Source organism: Indicator indicator, chromosome 3, assembly GCF_027791375.1.
Source record: "Indicator indicator isolate 239-I01 chromosome 3, UM_Iind_1.1, whole genome shotgun sequence".
Lineage (NCBI taxonomy): Eukaryota > Metazoa > Chordata > Aves > Piciformes > Indicatoridae > Indicator > Indicator indicator.
Window position 1 is genome coordinate 4713897 of NC_072012.1, and position 17607 is coordinate 4731503.

General features: G+C 43.8%; 1 protein-coding gene across 5 annotated transcripts in view; it reads right to left on the minus strand.

Annotated features, from left to right (window-relative positions):
* Positions 1-17607, minus strand: part of LRP6 (LDL receptor related protein 6) — a 127064-nt gene that overhangs the window by 42914 nt on the left and 66543 nt on the right. For all 5 annotated transcript variants that reach the window (XM_054399948.1, XM_054399951.1, XM_054399950.1 and 2 more), the window contains 2 exons: positions 12064-12460; positions 10934-11105 (listed from right to left, as the gene is read on the minus strand). In XM_054399948.1, the coding sequence (XP_054255923.1) occupies positions 10934-11105; positions 12064-12460 (569 nt within the window). The remainder of the gene's footprint in view (positions 1-10933; positions 11106-12063; positions 12461-17607) is intronic.

Genomic DNA, 17607 nt, shown 5'->3' on the forward strand with positions numbered 1-17607 from the left:
CCGCAATGCGAATACAGACTACAACGGCTGTGGTACAGCCACAAACACCACCCTTACTGAAAAAATGAGAAGTTCTATGAAAAAAAAAACAACAACCCCAAACACCACAGAATAAAATGAACTCCACTGCAGTGAAATCCTGACAAATCAGCAGCAGGAATACCTGGAACCTTTTGTATTTGCTTCAGAAACCAAATGCCCCCAGCCAGCTTCACCATTTCTTACTGTTAATTGTTTTCTAATAGCCATTACCAATTTCTAATTTAACAGTTCCCCAGCACCCTCAGTTTCCTTTGGAGCTGTAATTATTTCCCCCACCACCACAAAAAATCACTATCTATTTGTCCTGAGCATGGATAATACTCCTAATAGGGCTGAAGATAAATATGGGAAAAGAGAAGAGAGATTAACTTCATAAATAGCCTTTTCTACTATGCTACAGACAGTGTTATAAGCTCATTTCTTTCCCCATAAGACAACTTTCCTAGCTTGCTGATCAATCACTGCCAACAGCAAACTGTTTTCTCAGCAAGTTTAGAAACAACTACTTGGGTTTGCAATGACTTCAAGGCTCAGGTCAGGTGAACTGACAAGCAGGCAGGCAAATGAGTTTATAACCACTGTGACAATCAGATATGACAGGTCCTAGGCAATATCATGCAATTCAAAAACCTCCTGCATTTGGAAAGAACAGAGTAAGACAAAAAAGATGAGCTCAAACAATGAACAGGATGGAAGAGAGGTTTTCACAGGAAAAAAGGAACTCCTCTAAGAAGATTCAGTGTTAAAACGGGTACATAAAGATGCTTATGCTTGGCTATAGAAATTCTTGAAGGTGATTCTGCCCCTTGACTCTGCTCTGCTGAGACCCCACCTCCAATCCTGCCACCTGTTCTGGTGTCTCCAGGACACAGAGCTGTTGGAGTGAGTCCAGAGGAGGCCACAAAGATGACGTAAGGGCTGGAGCAGCTCTACTGTGAGGACAGGCTGAGGGAGCTGGGGGTGTTCAGCCTGGAGAAGAGAAGACTCCAGGGAGACCTTAGAGCTGTCTTCCAGTACCTGAAGGGATCCTCAGAGGGACTTTTCCTGAGGGTGTCTAGAGACAGGACAAGGGGGAATGGTTTGAAGCTGAGGGAGAGCAGGGTTAGACTGGAGCTGAGGAAGAAGTTCTTCAGTCTGAGGGTGGTGAGACTCTGGAACAGGCTGCCCTGGGAGGCTGTGGCTGCCTCCTCCCTAGGGGTGTTGAAGGGCAGGTTGGATGAGGCCTTGATCAGCTGAGTCTAGTTGAGAGGTGTCCCTGCCCATGGCGGGGAGGTTGGAGGAGATGAGCTCTGAGGTCCTTTCCAACCTGAGCCATTCTGGGATTCTGTTCTATTTTATGGCAACAGTCAGACCATGTTTCTCTTCCTTCCCAAAGTATCCTTCTAGTACCCAGGAATTTCTCATTTTTAAATTGTTCTCTATCTAACTTAGTGCTTTCCAGACTCCTTCCTAAGGGACTACAACTGACTTTTTTGTAGAAGGAAAGAGCATAGGAGGTTTTCTGCTGTTTTGACATGTTCAAGCGGTTCAGGGAACAGTTCAATGAGTGACTCAGGGCAAAGATAGGGGAGGGGTCTCAGATACTTTCTACTTTTGATGGCATGAAACTAGGAAGTTGATTCAACTACTCCCTCACTGAATCACTCCAATTCCAAAGATCTCTGAATGTCCAAAATCTTGGTTTTCCACCATATGTATTTACCTGCCCAATAACAGGCATTAACTTTCTTATCTTCCTTTTCTCGCAGATTTTTGCAAAGTCACAACATCATGAATGGTATAAAAATTGCTTTAGGTTAGGACTACAAAATCTCAGAGTGAAATAAAAAGCCTGTGTGAGCAAAGCTGTTATTGAGAGGGATCACAAGGTCATGTGAATGCTTCTGAAGAAGCCCAAGTCCAAGATCAGTACAATTTTATTTTGTACAGTAATCTAACGAAGCTTGAGAGATAAGAAACAAGCCAGAGAGCAAGGAGATAATAGCAGACTGACAAACAGCACTGAGCTGAATCAGAAATGCATTCCCCAGCTTACCTTCAAATATTATTTCAAGCATGTCAGACTCAGTGAGGTCAGGTGACAGCTCCAATTGTTCAAGTTTGAGAGTTTTTTGTATTTTCCCTTAGGTAACTGTTACCCATTGAGGCTTGTAACTTTCTAAATGAGACAACAGCATAAAATAAAATACAATATCCTAGCTCCAGTGGGAAAATCAGGAAGCATGCATGGCACATTAGTGGGGTCCAAATGCTGTACTTCAATTAGCTTCATGCTGGGCCACTGGGAGCTATAAGGTTTACAGTGCCTTCACTAGCAAAACAGGACTGTTTGTCTGCTAGCAAAGCTTGTAAGAAACACCTCTGAATTTCCAACAGGGAATGTTTCAGTCAGGCTACACAGATGTAAGCAGAGATAAGCATCTGAGCTGGGGCAATCCAAGCATCAATACAGGCTGGGCAGTGACTGGCTTGAGAGCAGCCCTGAAGAAAAGGACTTGGGGGTGCAGGCAGATGAGAAGCTCAACAGGAGCCAGCAGTGAGCACTTGCAGCCCAGAGAGCCAAGCAGAGCCTGGGCTGCAGCAAGAGAAGTGTGGCCAGCAGGGCCAGGGAGGGGATTCTCCCCCTCTGCTCCACTCTGCTGAGACCCCACCTGGAGTACTGCATCCAGTTCTGGAGCCTCTATTACAAGAAGGATCTGGAGGTGCTGGAACGTATCCAGAGAAGGGCCACGAGGGTGATCAGAGGGATGGGGCTCCTCTCCTATGGAGACAGACTGAGAGAGTTGGGGTTGTTCAGAAGAGAAGGCTCCCAGGAGACCTTCTTGTGGCCTTCCAGTATCTGAAGGGGCTACAAGAAAGCTGGGGAGGGACAAAACTAGAAGTGGGTAGATTCAGATTGGAATTTAGGGTGGTGAGACACTGGAACAGGTTGCCCAGGGAGGTGGTGAAAGCCTCATCCCTGGAGGTTTTGAAGGCCAGGCTGGATGTGGCTGTGAGCAACCTGCTGTAGTGTGAGGTGTCCCTGCCCATGGCAGGGGGGTTGGAACTAGATGATCCTTGAGGTCCCTTCCAACTCTAACAATTCTATGACCTACGATTCTAAACTTTTACTACGAACCATAATATGCAAAAAGGTACTAAAAGACAGTGCAACTTTCTGCTCAAATGTCTCTGAAGGATGTGCACCAGCCTCTGCCATGGCCACCACCAGCTCTCCTTAATGTTAACAGGAAAAAATTGGTGCTTTGAGAGAAAGACTCATATGCTATACACTTCCTTTAGGGTTAAGCAAGGCACACTGCAGAGTGCTGATTTCTTAACATTTTCTGTAAGGGCAACTTACCGAGTTGAAGGTATCTGTACCCATCAGATGAAAACCACCCTCAGATTTCAGGGAAAAATGCAAATGTACAGCACAAGAAGCATTTTAAAATTGAAAGTCAAAGTCTTCTGCAATATCACATCGTTTTTAAGGCAGTAATTTAACTTAGAAAAATACCATGCTAGGTACTCAGATCAGAGTCCAGTTACTCTTGGACCAGAGTTCTGACTGTATCTACCCAAAACCTTCCCTGAGGTGCTGGGAATCTCTCCCTGTTCCATTGACAGCTTACTGACAGAAGCTCTCTCAGGACTTTCTCTGAGAACTTGTCAGCACAAATGCTTTGCAACAGGTGTCTCAATAACCAAACTTATCACATCTACATGTTCTCAATTTATCAAAAATAACACGAAGTTGACTCTTTAATGTTCCTGAATTGAAACTGGCATGGATGTTTTAAATGTTTCTTCATTTTTTACCTTTTACACTCAAACACTATGCACAGCTGCAGAAGCTCCAGGCCTAAGTGCAGTACCAGCAAAAGGAATGGAAATAATAATAATACATAAATTTACATTAATAATAACAACAACAACAAGCTTATAATGCCAAGGATATCAGCTCAGCTTTTGAGGGCTACAGACATGAGATGTACCCTGCTCTTCCATAGTCAGAAGACCTTACTAACATGTGATGTGTGGCTGTCATTCATTTGCTTTGTAATAGAGTTTTGCTGTCTTGGGTTTGCATCATGAAATTTAATTCTTCCCTACGTTCATTCAGAATCATAGAATGGTTTGGGTTGGAAGGGACCTCCAGAAGTCACCCAGTCCAACCCCACTGCAGTCAGCAGGGACATCCTCCATTAGAGCAGGTTGCTCAGAGCCTTGTCCAGCCTCACCTCAAAGATCTCCAGGCATGAGGCCTCAACTGCCTCCCTGGGCAACCTGTGCAGTGTTCCAGCATCCTCATGATGCAGAACTTGTTCCTCACATCCAATCTAAATCTGCTCTGTTCTCATTTCAAACCATTGCCTCTCGCCCTGTCATTGCAGGCCACTGCAAACAGTCCCTCTGCAGCCTTCCTGCAGGCCCTGTTCAGGTATTGAAGGCTGCTCTTAGGTCTCCCTGGAGCCTTCTCTTCTCCAGGCTGAACAAGTTCAGGAATTTCGAAAGCAATCTCCCAAATGGAAATGATACAAAGCAGAAACTTTTTTTTTTTTTTTAAAAAAAAAACAACCCCTTACTACTGTTGTTAAACACCCACCTGCTCATTTCACAGCTCTCCATTATTTGTCAATGTAGGCCTAGCAGGTGTTAGGAAATGGTGACAAAATAAGCTTTCAATTTCTGAAACTGGGACAGAGTAGAGGGATCTGCCCCCACCCTATGAAGCACACAGTTGCTGTTCTTCACTGAATGAAGTTCCCAAGTGCAATAACTATCCAAATCAAGTGAACAAAGCACGTTGCCAAAATAAACAGTAAAGCAACTTCAGGTATTTGTTTCAGCCACCTTATTGCCCTTTACCTGCAAAAGCTTCAAGCAAACATATAAAAGCAGCTGTGTTCAACAGCCAGGAATTCAATGCTTTGTTTCTCAATTTTCAAACCTCTGCTTCAAAGTGGGGTGGATGGGCTAGGATCAGTAATCGAGCTTAGAAGTCACCAGCATTTCACAGCACAAAGACTAATTCTGTCAGACAAAATTTCTCTGAAAATAAATGGAGAATGCTTAGAAAACAAAATTTCCTTATTAGGGTGGGGGTAAAATTGAGGGAGTTGTCATCAGAGGGAAATGTAGCCCTGCAATTTCAGGATTAGAATATGAATTAGAGCATTCTCTAGATGCCAAGCTATTACCTCCTAGGTCAAAGACAAAGAGGTCTTCTCTGTTCAAGATTTCTACGCTCACAAAAAGTCTTAGCATTTGTGTTCTGTTGTCCTACGAGGCTGGGCTCTGAATACTTGTGGGTACTTATGCTGAAAACCAGCAGGCTCTAAGACTTTCCATATTAATAATGAGGATTAGAGACAGTAATGCCAGGCACAGCTAATAGATTTGGGAATGCAGAAACACTTGAAGTTAGCTGATGGTTGGATCTGCAGAGGAGGCAGACAATCCTTTCTTTACAGCCACCACTAGTAGGTGTCTGTCTGTGCCACCTCTGGCTCTGCGAATGGAGAACAGGAAAGAAGATGAATAAAGAAAAACGAAGTAAAGGCTGAAAATTTGTGAGAAATCAGCCATATCATCATTAGTTCCTCTTGATGCACCCAGGCACACATACAGACAGCCATTTCTAATTGCTTTATCAATATGGGCTCCGCTGACCAGTTTTAATCCAACCTGTGCCTTAAAACAGGTAGCGGACGTGCTCAGAAGGCAAATATTCACTTGAGCAGGAAAACATAAGACCAATTCAACAGAGCAGATCATACATTTTTAACCTCATAGCACGGCAGGAAAATGCTTTAAACCTGTAGCAAGTCAATGAGAAATCTTCCCTACTGGTAAGCACAATAGCAGCCATCCATTTCAATAGAAGTTTATCAGCAGTGAAACCTGACCGAGATAAATGACGAAGCTGTTGAGCCACAGCCTGCTTCTGCCTGCTGCAGGCTGCCAGATAAAATAGGAACAAAAGCTCCCTGCTGTACCCCCTACCAGTCTCCATTAACCCCTGCTGATGCTTTATTATCGTCTGGGGGCTCCAGAACAGCATAGCATGAATCACTGTGTAGAAATAAATAAATAAATAAACAAACCCCCTCATGTGTAGCACAAACAAACCAGAAATACAGCTGGCAAAAAAACCGTTCGTTTTGGTAGCACTGCAATTAAATCATGCTTCTGAGGAATTCTACAGACTGAGGGAAAAAAAAAAAAAACAACAACAGAAAAGTACAACGTGTGTAAAATCTTGCATGAAAAACTACCTACAGGCAACAGACTGCAAGTACACAAATCCCCCTTCTCCTGTTTTTAGACCCCTTTCCAAATATATGCCAGCACATACAAGAAAAGCAGGGATACCCTCTGTGCCTTCAAGTCCAATTCCAAGTTTCAAATATCCCCTTTGTTGCATCTCCTCCAAAGGTAAGCTTAAAACGTTTACTGAAGGTCAAAGCATCTTCTATTAAACTGATATTTAAAAAAAAATAGATGGGAAGAGCAGGAAAAGTGTTACAAATCTCCTCAGGATTCATGGTTGCCACAGGAGAGAAAGGCAGTGGGAGGAAAAAAGCAGACTTGAAATGTTAGCAACGTTTTACTACTCCAGATTTAGATGTGTCATTGCAGGCTGAGATTTCTGTAGCCTACCATAAGAAAATCAGTCTCTTAGATTACAGAAAGACCCCCAAGACTCATCAGTAAAGAAACTCACCACTACATCTGTGTTACTTAGCACGTTAGAGGGGAAAAAATAAATCCATTTCAGACTGACCCATTCACTTGTAACACTCCCTCTTTATCCTATAGAGCCTTTCCATGCTTTATTAATTACAGAAGTTGTACTGAACTCAATCTGATCTATCACTATCAGAGGTCATTGATTTTTAACCTGTTCCTGCCCCTCTGAAGTGAAGTTAGCAAGCAGCTCTATTACATCTAAAGAAGAATATAAAGTTTTTCCCTAAAGCTACTGCAAGAAGCCAACTGAATAAAGACTCCCCAAAGCTTCAAGGAAGAAAATGACCTCACCACAGGAAAAAAAGATATGCTATATGGGTTCAATCCAACAGTTCATGTATCCCAGTATGCCATCTTGGAGGCTAATCACAATGTACCCTTGCAGAACAGCACAATTCATAGATTCATAAAATGGTTCACATTGGAAGGGACCTCAAAGATCCTCTAGTTCCAACCCCCCTGCCACAGGCAGGGACTCCTTCCACTAGAGCAGATTGCTCAAGGCTTCATCCGACTTGGCCTTGAACACTTGCAGGGAAGGGACATCCACAGCCTCCCTGGACAACCTGTTCCAGTATTTCACCACCCTCACTGGAAAGAGTTTCTTCCTAATCTCCAGTTTAAATCTGTCCTTCTCAAGCTTCAATCCATTCCCTCTTGTTCTATCACTATAAGCCTTGTAAAAAGCTCTTTCTTGGCTTTCTTGTAGGCCCCATCAGGTACTGGCAAAGCTGCTCTAAGGTCTTCCTGGAGCCTTATTTTTCCAGGCTGAACACCCCAACTCTCTCAAACTGTCCCCATAGGAGAGGTTCTCCAGCCCTCTGATCATCTTTATGGCCTCCTCTGGAGCCACTCCAACAGTCCCATGGACCTCTCATGGTGAGGGTGCCAGAGCCCTGGAGCAGGCTGCCCAGAAAGGTTGTGAAGTCTCCTTCTCTTGAGACTTTCTCTGGGTATGTTCCTGTTCCACCTGTCCTGGGTGCTGCTGCTCTGGCAGGAGGGTTGGACTGGATGATGTCTGGAGGTCCTTTCCAACCCCTAACATTCTATGATTCTATGATTATTCTGGGGACACCAGAACTGGAAGCAGAATCCCCTCCCTGTCCTGCTGCTCTCCCTGCTTTGGATGCAGCCCAGCACACAGCTGCCACCTTCTAGGCCACCAGTGACCATTGCTGACTCATGGAACATTTGTCACCAATTGACACCCCCAAGTCCTCCTCCAGACTGCTCTCAAGCCACTCCTCACCCAGCCTGTATGTGTGCTTGGGACTTCCCTGACCCAGCTGCAGGACCTTGTTGAACTTTAGGAGTTTGACTTGGCCCCAGCTCTGCAGCCTGTCCAGGATGGACCCCTTCCCTCCAAAATGTCAGCTGGGCCACACAGCTTGGTGTCATCTGCAAACTTGCTGAGGGGGACTCCATCCCAATGTCCATGTTACTGACAAAGTGTTAAACAGCATAGAACCCAGTACCAACCCCTGGTACTGGGGTACCAGGTGTGCAAAGCAAATACATACTGAAGCTTTTCAAGATTTTCATTCTATAGCAGCTTCCAGTTCAGTGATTTGTGGTTCAGAAGGCAGCTCTATTTTCTAGGGAACTGCCCTGGAATTCCCTTCCACAGACGTACCCAGCAACACATGGAAACTTTTAACATCCACAACCACTTCCACAACTTAGTGCACACTGTTTGAACAACCATCTGCTTTTGTTTGTTCTGCACCCACCACCTGCCAGTATTATTTATAAATGCCAATTTCTTCTGTCATAAAAACGTGCGGGGAGGAAGCCCTGGTCACCTTAGACGTAATTTTCTTGATTTTATAGGACTCTGTCTCACACTCCTAAATTAAAATCATCTGCAATAAAAACCAAAAACAAACCAACCTGCCCCTCCCCCCCAAAAGAAAACAACAAAAAAACCCCCAAGCAACAATCAGCCCCCTATGCAACTTAAAATCCAAAATACCAAAAGAAAGCTTGTGGGAGAACTTAATCTACGTTGCTTTAAAGGTTTTAGCCAGACTTTTTTCCCCAAGACTTTCAGGACACTGATCAGAGTCAACAAATGTTAACTTTTAATACAAAGCAGCAGCAGTAAAATCACAACTGATCTAGTGTGAGGTGTCCCTGCCCACAGCAGGGGGTTGGAACTAGATGATCTTTGAGATCCCTTCCAACCCTGACAATTCTATGATTCTAACATCTGAAGCCTCATAGGAAAAAATTAATCAGTAACTCTGAAACCTTAAAATGATCCAAATTCTCTTGATGTCCTGCATAGATTGTACATGTCAACCTGAAGCAAACTCGATCTGTTGTCTCTCATTGCTTTAAAAACAATGAAATGGAAATGTTCCCAGCAGACTTGGTGCCAGATCAGATATCTTCTGTCCTGCCACAGACACCATAACGTTGGCATAAGCACTGTGTCATGTGTTCTAGACGGGCTGACAGAACCACAGCAGTGAGCTCATGCCTAAGCAAGATGAATATTTCTAACCACAAACTGATCCAGGATTGAACAGGATCTTTATTAACAAATATGGAACCAGGGTCTAAGTAAGACTGAAGCACATGACAAATGTTCCTGTTTTGGCGAGCATGAGAGTGGAGAACAATGAACTTTGCTTTTGCAAAATACATTCAAGTGCAGAAGAGTATCATAGAATGGCTCAGGTTGAAACAGACCTCAGAGCTCATCTACTCCAACCTCCCCACCATGGGCAGGGACACCTCTCCACTAGACTCAGCTGATCAAGGCCTCATCAGGAGGCATCCACAGCCTCCCTGGGCAGAGTCTCACCATCATTGCACTGAAGAACTTCTTCCTAAGATCCAGTCTAACCCTGCTCTCCCTCAGCTTCAAACCATTCCCCCTTGTCCCATTGCTACGCATCCTTAGGAAAAGTCCCTCTGCAGCCTTCCTGCAGGATCCCTTCAGGTACTGGAAGGCAGCTCTAAGGTCCCCCCAGAGTCTTCTCTTCTGCAGGCTGAACATCCCCAGCTCCCTCAGCCTGTCTTCATAGAAGAGGTGCAACAGGGCCAAAGTGCTCAATCTGTTAGAAATAAATCTCTAAGCACAGCTAAGACTCTTCCCCCCTCTTTTCTCAGAGCTAATATGTTAGGTGAATATATTATATACTAAAAATCTTGTTTTCAGGACAAAGAAAACTGCTCCCTGAGGCTCCCCCCCCAGAGTGCTTCAAAGCAACTCACCTTGCAGGACTGGAGTTAGTTTGACTCTGAAGGAGAACAAGCAGTTACGTGACCTTCCAGCACAAGACTATGACTTGGGCTTATTTTCAGTTATAAATAAACAAAACAACTTCCCAAGGCTAGAGAAGACATCGTACCTAATATGTTAAGTGCAATGCTAAGGAACCACTAAGGAAAGGTAGAATTCATCAAAAGAAATGGAAAACTATGAGGATATAGCAAAGGTAGATGGTGCCACCATGCCCCTGGTAGTGGCCATTTCTCCTCCTTCCAGATAAACTTCTGCCTTCAGTATTTTACAGTTTACTACTAACAGTATTTTTTTTCAAAGACTGACAGAGATAATACATGTCAAATTTGTTCCAGAAAAGTCATCTAACAAACTAAACACAACATTTTCAATGTGAGAGAGAAGGAAAACAGAACATTTTTACCCTTCTCCAACTAAAAATTTCAGCAAAATATAGCAGAAAGAAAGGAAAATTTGTCTCCTCACTGGAACCCTAATAGAAAGGAAGATGCTAAGATTAGAGAATTTGTGGAAACACAAATAATTATATGTAAAATGAGATTCAGTTCTGTAAAATATGTTCTACTAGCCTCCCAGCTGAGCAGTGCAAGGAACGAAAGATGAAATTTTTTAACATTACTCCCAGTAAAAAGCTTTTCTCCCCCCTGTGATGACCTAAGAAAAATCTTATCATACATTCTTAAAAAGATGGAACTACTACAAGGGTATAATTTCCATTTCACACACAGAAAAATGAGTAGTCAGTGTCTTGCCCAAAGACAAAAAACCTGAATTGCTTCTTAAAGCACAACTCAACCATTATCCCATTGCCCTTTTGGGCTAGATCAGAATTTGAATGTCCAGAAAAACAGTAGCTACATTCTATAGCTCCATGGAATTCAAACTGCAGGTGCAATTACAAACCTCTATTTTGTCTGTTTTGGCATCTCCCCAGTATATCTTGCTTTCTGCATAATCCAAGGCCAGTCCATTGGGCCAGCCAAGCGAGGTGTTGACCAGCACAGTTCTGTCTGAGCCATCTAAAGCTGCCCTCTCGATCTTTGGGATTTCTCCCCAGTCAGTCCAATACATGTACCTGCAAAGAAACACAACCTTAAGAACTCTTATCAATCCAGACTTTCAATATTCACACAGCCTCTTCTGAACTACAGTTTGCCAAGATCATACTGCAGAAAAGGACATTTCTAAGACATTCTTACCTAATTAGTGCAATGGGTTGCCCAGGGAGGTGGTTGAGGCCCCACATCCCTGGAGATACCCAGGGTGAAGCCTGACACTTGTTGGCAGGGGGGGCAGGGACATCCTCAACTAGATCAGGCTGCCCGGAGTCCTGTCAGACTTCACCCTGGGTATCTCCAGGGATGCGGCACAAGTCGGGGGGTGGACTAGATTACCTTTGGAGGTCCCTTCCAACCTAAACCATTCTATGATTCTACGAATTAAGTCTACTCAAACCATTCAGAAAGCACTGACATGCAAACACACTGTCCCTTTACACAAAGCTCCTGTATCAGTTTGCTCAGCAAGCCACCATAACCAGTGCTATTAGCTACGATAACAAACAGGTCCACACAGTTCCCCAAAATATGTTAAAATTGGAAAATAATACACAAAGATAAGATGACCACCCACGTGGTCAAGACATAGAGGTAGTCCCTGTGTCTCAGAGCCTTGACTTTAAAAGAATCCCAGTGCTCTCATTTTGAAGGCTCAGAAGCTCATCTTTGTATCCCATAATCTGCATGTATGTAGGCAAAGAATCATAAAATCCTAGAATTGTTAGAGTTGGAAGGGACCTCAAGGATCATCCACTTCCAACACTCCTGCCATGGCAGGGACACCTCACACTACATCAGAGCCACATCCAGCCTAGCCTTAAAAACCTCCAGGGATAAGGCTTCCACCACCTCCCTGGGCAATCTGTTCCAGTGTCTCACCACCCTCATGGTGAAAAACTTCTACCTAACATCCAATCTGAAGGATCGTTCCTCACATTACTGACACATTAAAAACGCTCAAGAACACATCCTCACCCAACCATGGGATCCAGCACAATAGCTCTGGGTTCTTCCAGGTCTTCTGAGATGAGGATTTTCCTCATGGTGCCATTGAGCCTCGTGACCTCAATGCGGTCGGTGCCGGTGTCAGTCCAGTAGAGGTTCCGGGCGACCCAGTCGACAGCGATACCGTCGGGATGCGCGATCTGCGCGGTGACGACAAACTGACTGCCGGAGCCGTCGATGAAGGAGCGCCGGATGGCCCTGACCTCATCGTCAGTCCAGTAGATGTATCCCTCCAGAGGGTCGAAGTCGATGGCGATGGCGTGGCGGATGTCCTCCAGGGGCAGAACGATGTCGGTGAAATCAGGGGTGTCTAAGGAAATCCGCCTCAAGTCTGTCCGGCGGGCTAGGAGCAGGAGTTCAGTGGCACCTACGTGAAGGAGGCAAGAACACAACCATCACAAAAACGCTGTGCTGGAAGCCTGGCAATAACGAGCCTGAAGCTATACTCCTAGCACAAGCTGGCATAGCTACCTAGTAGAGAATCTCACTCCAAAGCTTCGAATGGGAGGTTACTCTGCTGCAGAACAAGTCAAATGTGTTTAGAGAAAAAAATCTGTGCTTATTTCCTCCTCCCAAATCTATTTTCCTTGTTCCAAAATCTATTTTCCTTGTTCCAAAATCTATTTTCCTTGTTCCAAAATCTATTTTCCTTGTTCCAAAATCTATTTTCCTTGTTCCAAAATCTATTTTCCTTGTTCCAAAATCTATTTTCCTTGTTCCAAAATCTATTTTCCTTGTTCCAAAATCTATTTTCCTTGTTCCAAAATCTATTTTCCTTGTTCCAAAATCTATTTTCCTTGTTCCAAAATCTATTTTCCTTGTTCCAAAATCTATTTTCCTTGTTCCAAAATCTATTTTCCTTGTTCCAAAATCTATTTTCCTTGTTCCAAAATCTATTTTCCTTGTTCCAAAATCTATTTTCCTTGTTCCAAAATCTATTTTCCTTGTTCCAAAATCTATTTTCCTTGTTCCAAAATCTATTTTCCTTGTTCCAAAATCTATTTTCCTTGTTCCAAAATCTATTTTCCTTGTTCCAAAATCTATTTTCCTTGTTCCAAAATCTATTTTCCTTGTTCCAAAATCTATTTTCCTTGTTCCAAAATCTATTTTCCTTGTTCCAAATGTATCCTGCTGGATGTTTTCTATCCATATAATTCCCTTCAAAGCTACTGAAATACATATTGACTACGATGCCACTTTATGCAAATCAACAGATGGCCTGCAGCCTCTTAGATGAAAAATTAATTAGGTAATAATTTACTGGCTGTTTGCTGTTGTTGGTATAGGGGACAATCACAACAAACAAGCTGCATGTTTCAACAACACCCTTAGAAGGGGGGCAAAAAAAATAGAACAGAATGCCACAAGTAAATCTCCTTTGAGAAAGTCCCATTGGAAGAATCAGATCTGGTAAGTGACAACTGTCCAGTGACCAGACAAAGCATGAGGGCTGTCAGCTGCTCCCTTATTTGTTGAGAACAAGCTTATTGAAGACATGAAGATAAATAACAGTGCCTCATTTTGAGTTCAGGCACACAAAAGCTTTGCTGTTTTTTTTTTTTTTTTAGGTTAGAAGTCAGAATCACAATAACTAAACTAGATCAGCTTGGACTGCAGAAGGTACTTTCAGCTAGAGCTGGTTAATGGTACACGTGCTGGGCATCTCATCAGGGCCAGCTGTACTCATTGGCTATTCTAATTCATTCTCATTTCACTTTCTAGTCTATGTCACTAAATTTCAATGTAATGAAGGATAACCACCACACCCCCATTGAAATCGGCTTATCAGTTTGGAGTCTCAGAAAGATAAGAGCAGCTCAGGCCTCAGGGAAGCCTGAGCTAAGGTGAAAAATTTGTGCATTCTAAATGCAGGGAGTGTTGCAATTGTCTCCTCAAACCACGAGGGGAAAGGGCTTGGCAGGGACTGATGTAGGTGTGAGGACAGCAGCGGGGCAGGGAAGCTTTAGGAAAATAAATGCATCCAGAAGCTACATTGTGTCCATCTGTTGGACCTTACAGAGGTGTAAATATCAGGACTGGAAAACCAAAAGGACCAACAACTAAAGCAAGTTTGCTGATGAAAAAAGGAATTTGGTGTCTGTTGATAACTTTCTTATTAAAAAAGTAATTGTTGGTGGTGCTAGATGAAACCTCTCTGCATGCTGAACTTTGGAGAGATGCCAAAGCAGCCATTGCTTCATTTGCAACAAATTTAAAACATTAAAAACATCTAAGACACTTTCACAATCTTGCAAGAAACAGCACCTTTCAACAACTCCAGCTGAAAACATTATTGCAAGTGTTCCTGCTAGTCCAGAATGGATTAAGATCAGTTTTGGGATCATCTGTCCTGAAGCACCTTGTGTCAGAAACACATGTACACACTACTCAATTGTTCCCTTCTGCATTAATTAGTATCAGGAAGGGGATCCTGTAATTACATGTCTGTGCATCCTTCAATAATGTGAAGCATGTGACAGAGTAAATGGAAGCCAGGCATGTTAGTAAGGTTTTTCTGTAATTACAGAATCAATTAATCCTGTCACGGCAGACAATCAGTACATCTGCATTTGTTGCTACTAAGGATATCAAACAATTCAGCATCCAGATCTAAGCATTCAGCTGCAATATGGTCATATAAAGTATTCATGCATAACTAATCCAAACAACTCAAATGCAGAAAAAAAAATCCCTACTCCTTACTTTCTCACCACCTGCAGTCATTTACCCAGCTTGCCTTTTAAACACTATGAAGATCAGACTAAAAACCTCACACAAAAAAAAATAAAACCAAAACACAAACTTTCCTGCACTACCTGGTGAAACTAAGGTTGAGCAAATGCACTCACTTCAGATTTCTAACCAGTTAAAAAGCTAGATATGGTCTATCACACACAGAATCCTAGAACCTAGAATGGCTCAGAAAGGGAAGGGACCTCACAGACCATTTACTAAAACCTCCACACCATGGGCAGGGACATCTCTCAACTAGACTCAGCTGCTCAAGGCCTCATCCAACCTGACCTTCAACACCCCCAGACAGAAGGCATCCACAGACTTCCTGGGCAGTGTATTCCAGAGTCTCACCCTCTAGTATTGAAGAACTTCTTCCTAAGATCCAGTCTAACCCTGCTCTCCCTCAGCTTCAAACCATTCCCCCTTGGCCTGTCTCTAGGCACCCTCAGGAGAAGTCCCTCTGCAGCCTTCCTGGAGGATCCCTTCAGGTACTGGAAGGCAGCTCTAAGATGCCCCCAAGAGTCATCTTTTTTCCAGGCTGAACACCCCCAGTTCCCTCAGCTTATCCTCCCAGCAGAGCTGCTCCAGCCCTTGCATCATCTTTGTGGCCTCCTCTGGACTCACTCCAACAGCTCTGTGTCCTTCTTCTGCTGGGGACACCAGAACTGGAGGCAGGATTGGAGGTGGGGTCTCAGCAGAGCAGAGTCAAGGGGCAGAATCCCCTCTCTTGCCCTGCTGCCCACACTCCTCTGGCTGCAGCCCAGCACACAGCTGCCTTCTGGGCTGCATGAGGGCACTGCTGGCCCATGGAGAGCTTCTCAGCAATCAACACCCCCAAGTCCTTTTCTTTAGAGATACTCTCAACCCACTCTACACCCGGCCTGGATTTGTGCCTGGGGCTGGCCTGACCCAGATGCAAAAATCATTTGTCTGCTCCACCTGAAGCTGACGATCATTTTGAAGAACCAATGCCAAGTCCCCAGAAAGGTTCGCTTGAGTACAACCTCAGCCGCCTTGGCTGAAACTCATCCAACTGACCAACTGACCTTCCACTTCTTCTCAAAGAGGATTCATTTCAACAGCTTCAGCATTCTGGTTTCAGGTTTAGCCAAATGCCCTACTGTAGCTAAGCTTTAATTTAGCACTGGGAAATGACTGGCATTCAGCCAACCCATGATGGACTCTGGATCACTAAGCTAAGAATTTCACGGTGTTCATCTGCAGGGTTGGCAAGCATTCCAGCCCCAGTCAAACACCACCACCCCTCCAATCAAGCAATAAAAAGTTTAAAGCTTACTTTAGAGCTCTTACCCACCCATCTGCAAACTGACACCTCAGCTGCTTAGTCAGATCACCAGTCATTCTGTTTAGGACAAAGAAACTTTGAGTTGCACAGAAGCATCTCACCTCAACATAGGTTGAGGGAAAGATCAATCTGAATGCCTTCAGGATGGTCCCAGCATCAGCAAAAAAAGAGCTGGGCACACTTATGGACTGATTCCTTATAACCTTGATAGAGAAAAAGAAGGTGGTTCTCAATATCAAACCAATTTGCATTTGTGGTGACATCAGCTGCACAAAGCTTACTTAGTCAGGCACTGATGATTACTCACTCAGAAGACTGCTCAAGGTTGCCAGGACATAACAGAATCAACCAATTTTGTTCACTTCTATTCCAAAAACCAGTTACAGTGCATGGAAGCTGCAAGCAGAGCTCTGCCCTCAGCATGCACATTCTGCAGACTCGGGGCCATTTCTCCTCTCCACACCTTGGACTGCATACACAAGGAAGGACAAAGCAGCCTAGATTCATACACAGGAGACTGGGTGCAGTGCTTACTGCCTGTGCTGCTGTCTTCTCTCCAGCTACTGCACCCAACACAAGGGTGCCTGAAGCTACAAGCGCACCTCAAATCTCAAATACAGTGCTGGGCTTGAGGGCACAGCTCACCAGGCATACATGTGGTAGTTTTAGGCTGTACCTTTAAAATTTTCCACAGATCTTGAAAAGAAAGTGGTAAAATGTAAATAAATCACCATTGGGTGTAAAAAGGAAAATTATGGTAAGTTCTAAACAATCCCACTGGACACACTATCAATAATGTGGGGTTGTATATACTATCTTTCTCTCTCTTTTTAGGCTTCCTTGCTCTGAGAAACACTAACTGGTGCTTCTGCTGGCTCTTTGCTGACCTTGGCTGCTTTGTTTTGTTTTGGCTAAAGTCCAACAAAACAATTCTCTGGTCTTTCTCTTGTCCCTTTGTGTCCAAGGGGATAAGCAGGGGGGCAGGGAAGGGGAGGCTATTAGTTCCCCTGGTTTTTGTCCAGGGGGTTTCTTGGGCTATTTATAAATTGTAAATACCTATAAATATTGTAAATATTGTGTATTTTGTACATATTCATTGCATGTCATTGTAGATTGTAGTTTTGCTTGTAAATACAGCTTCATTTGCTTCCAACTGGGCAGGTCTGGCAAAGTCAATGTTGGGGGGGAATTTTCACCCACCACAAGGTGTCTGCTAGCAGCCTTCAAACCATGGGTTCCCACACAAACACTTGCAGGCAGAGCAGTCATATGGCTGTCCCCTACCTAAGGTCTGATCCTCCTGCTTATGCTCCGTGCTGGTCTCCCACACGAAGGGATTTTAGGAAGCCATCACTGGTTTTTAAGAAACTCTCCCAAAATACTCAAATTGAAGACCAAGTTTGAGATTCTTTTTAATAGTTCTTCCAGGCATGGGGTATTCAGAGACATAGCAATTTCTCTAAACTCAAGTC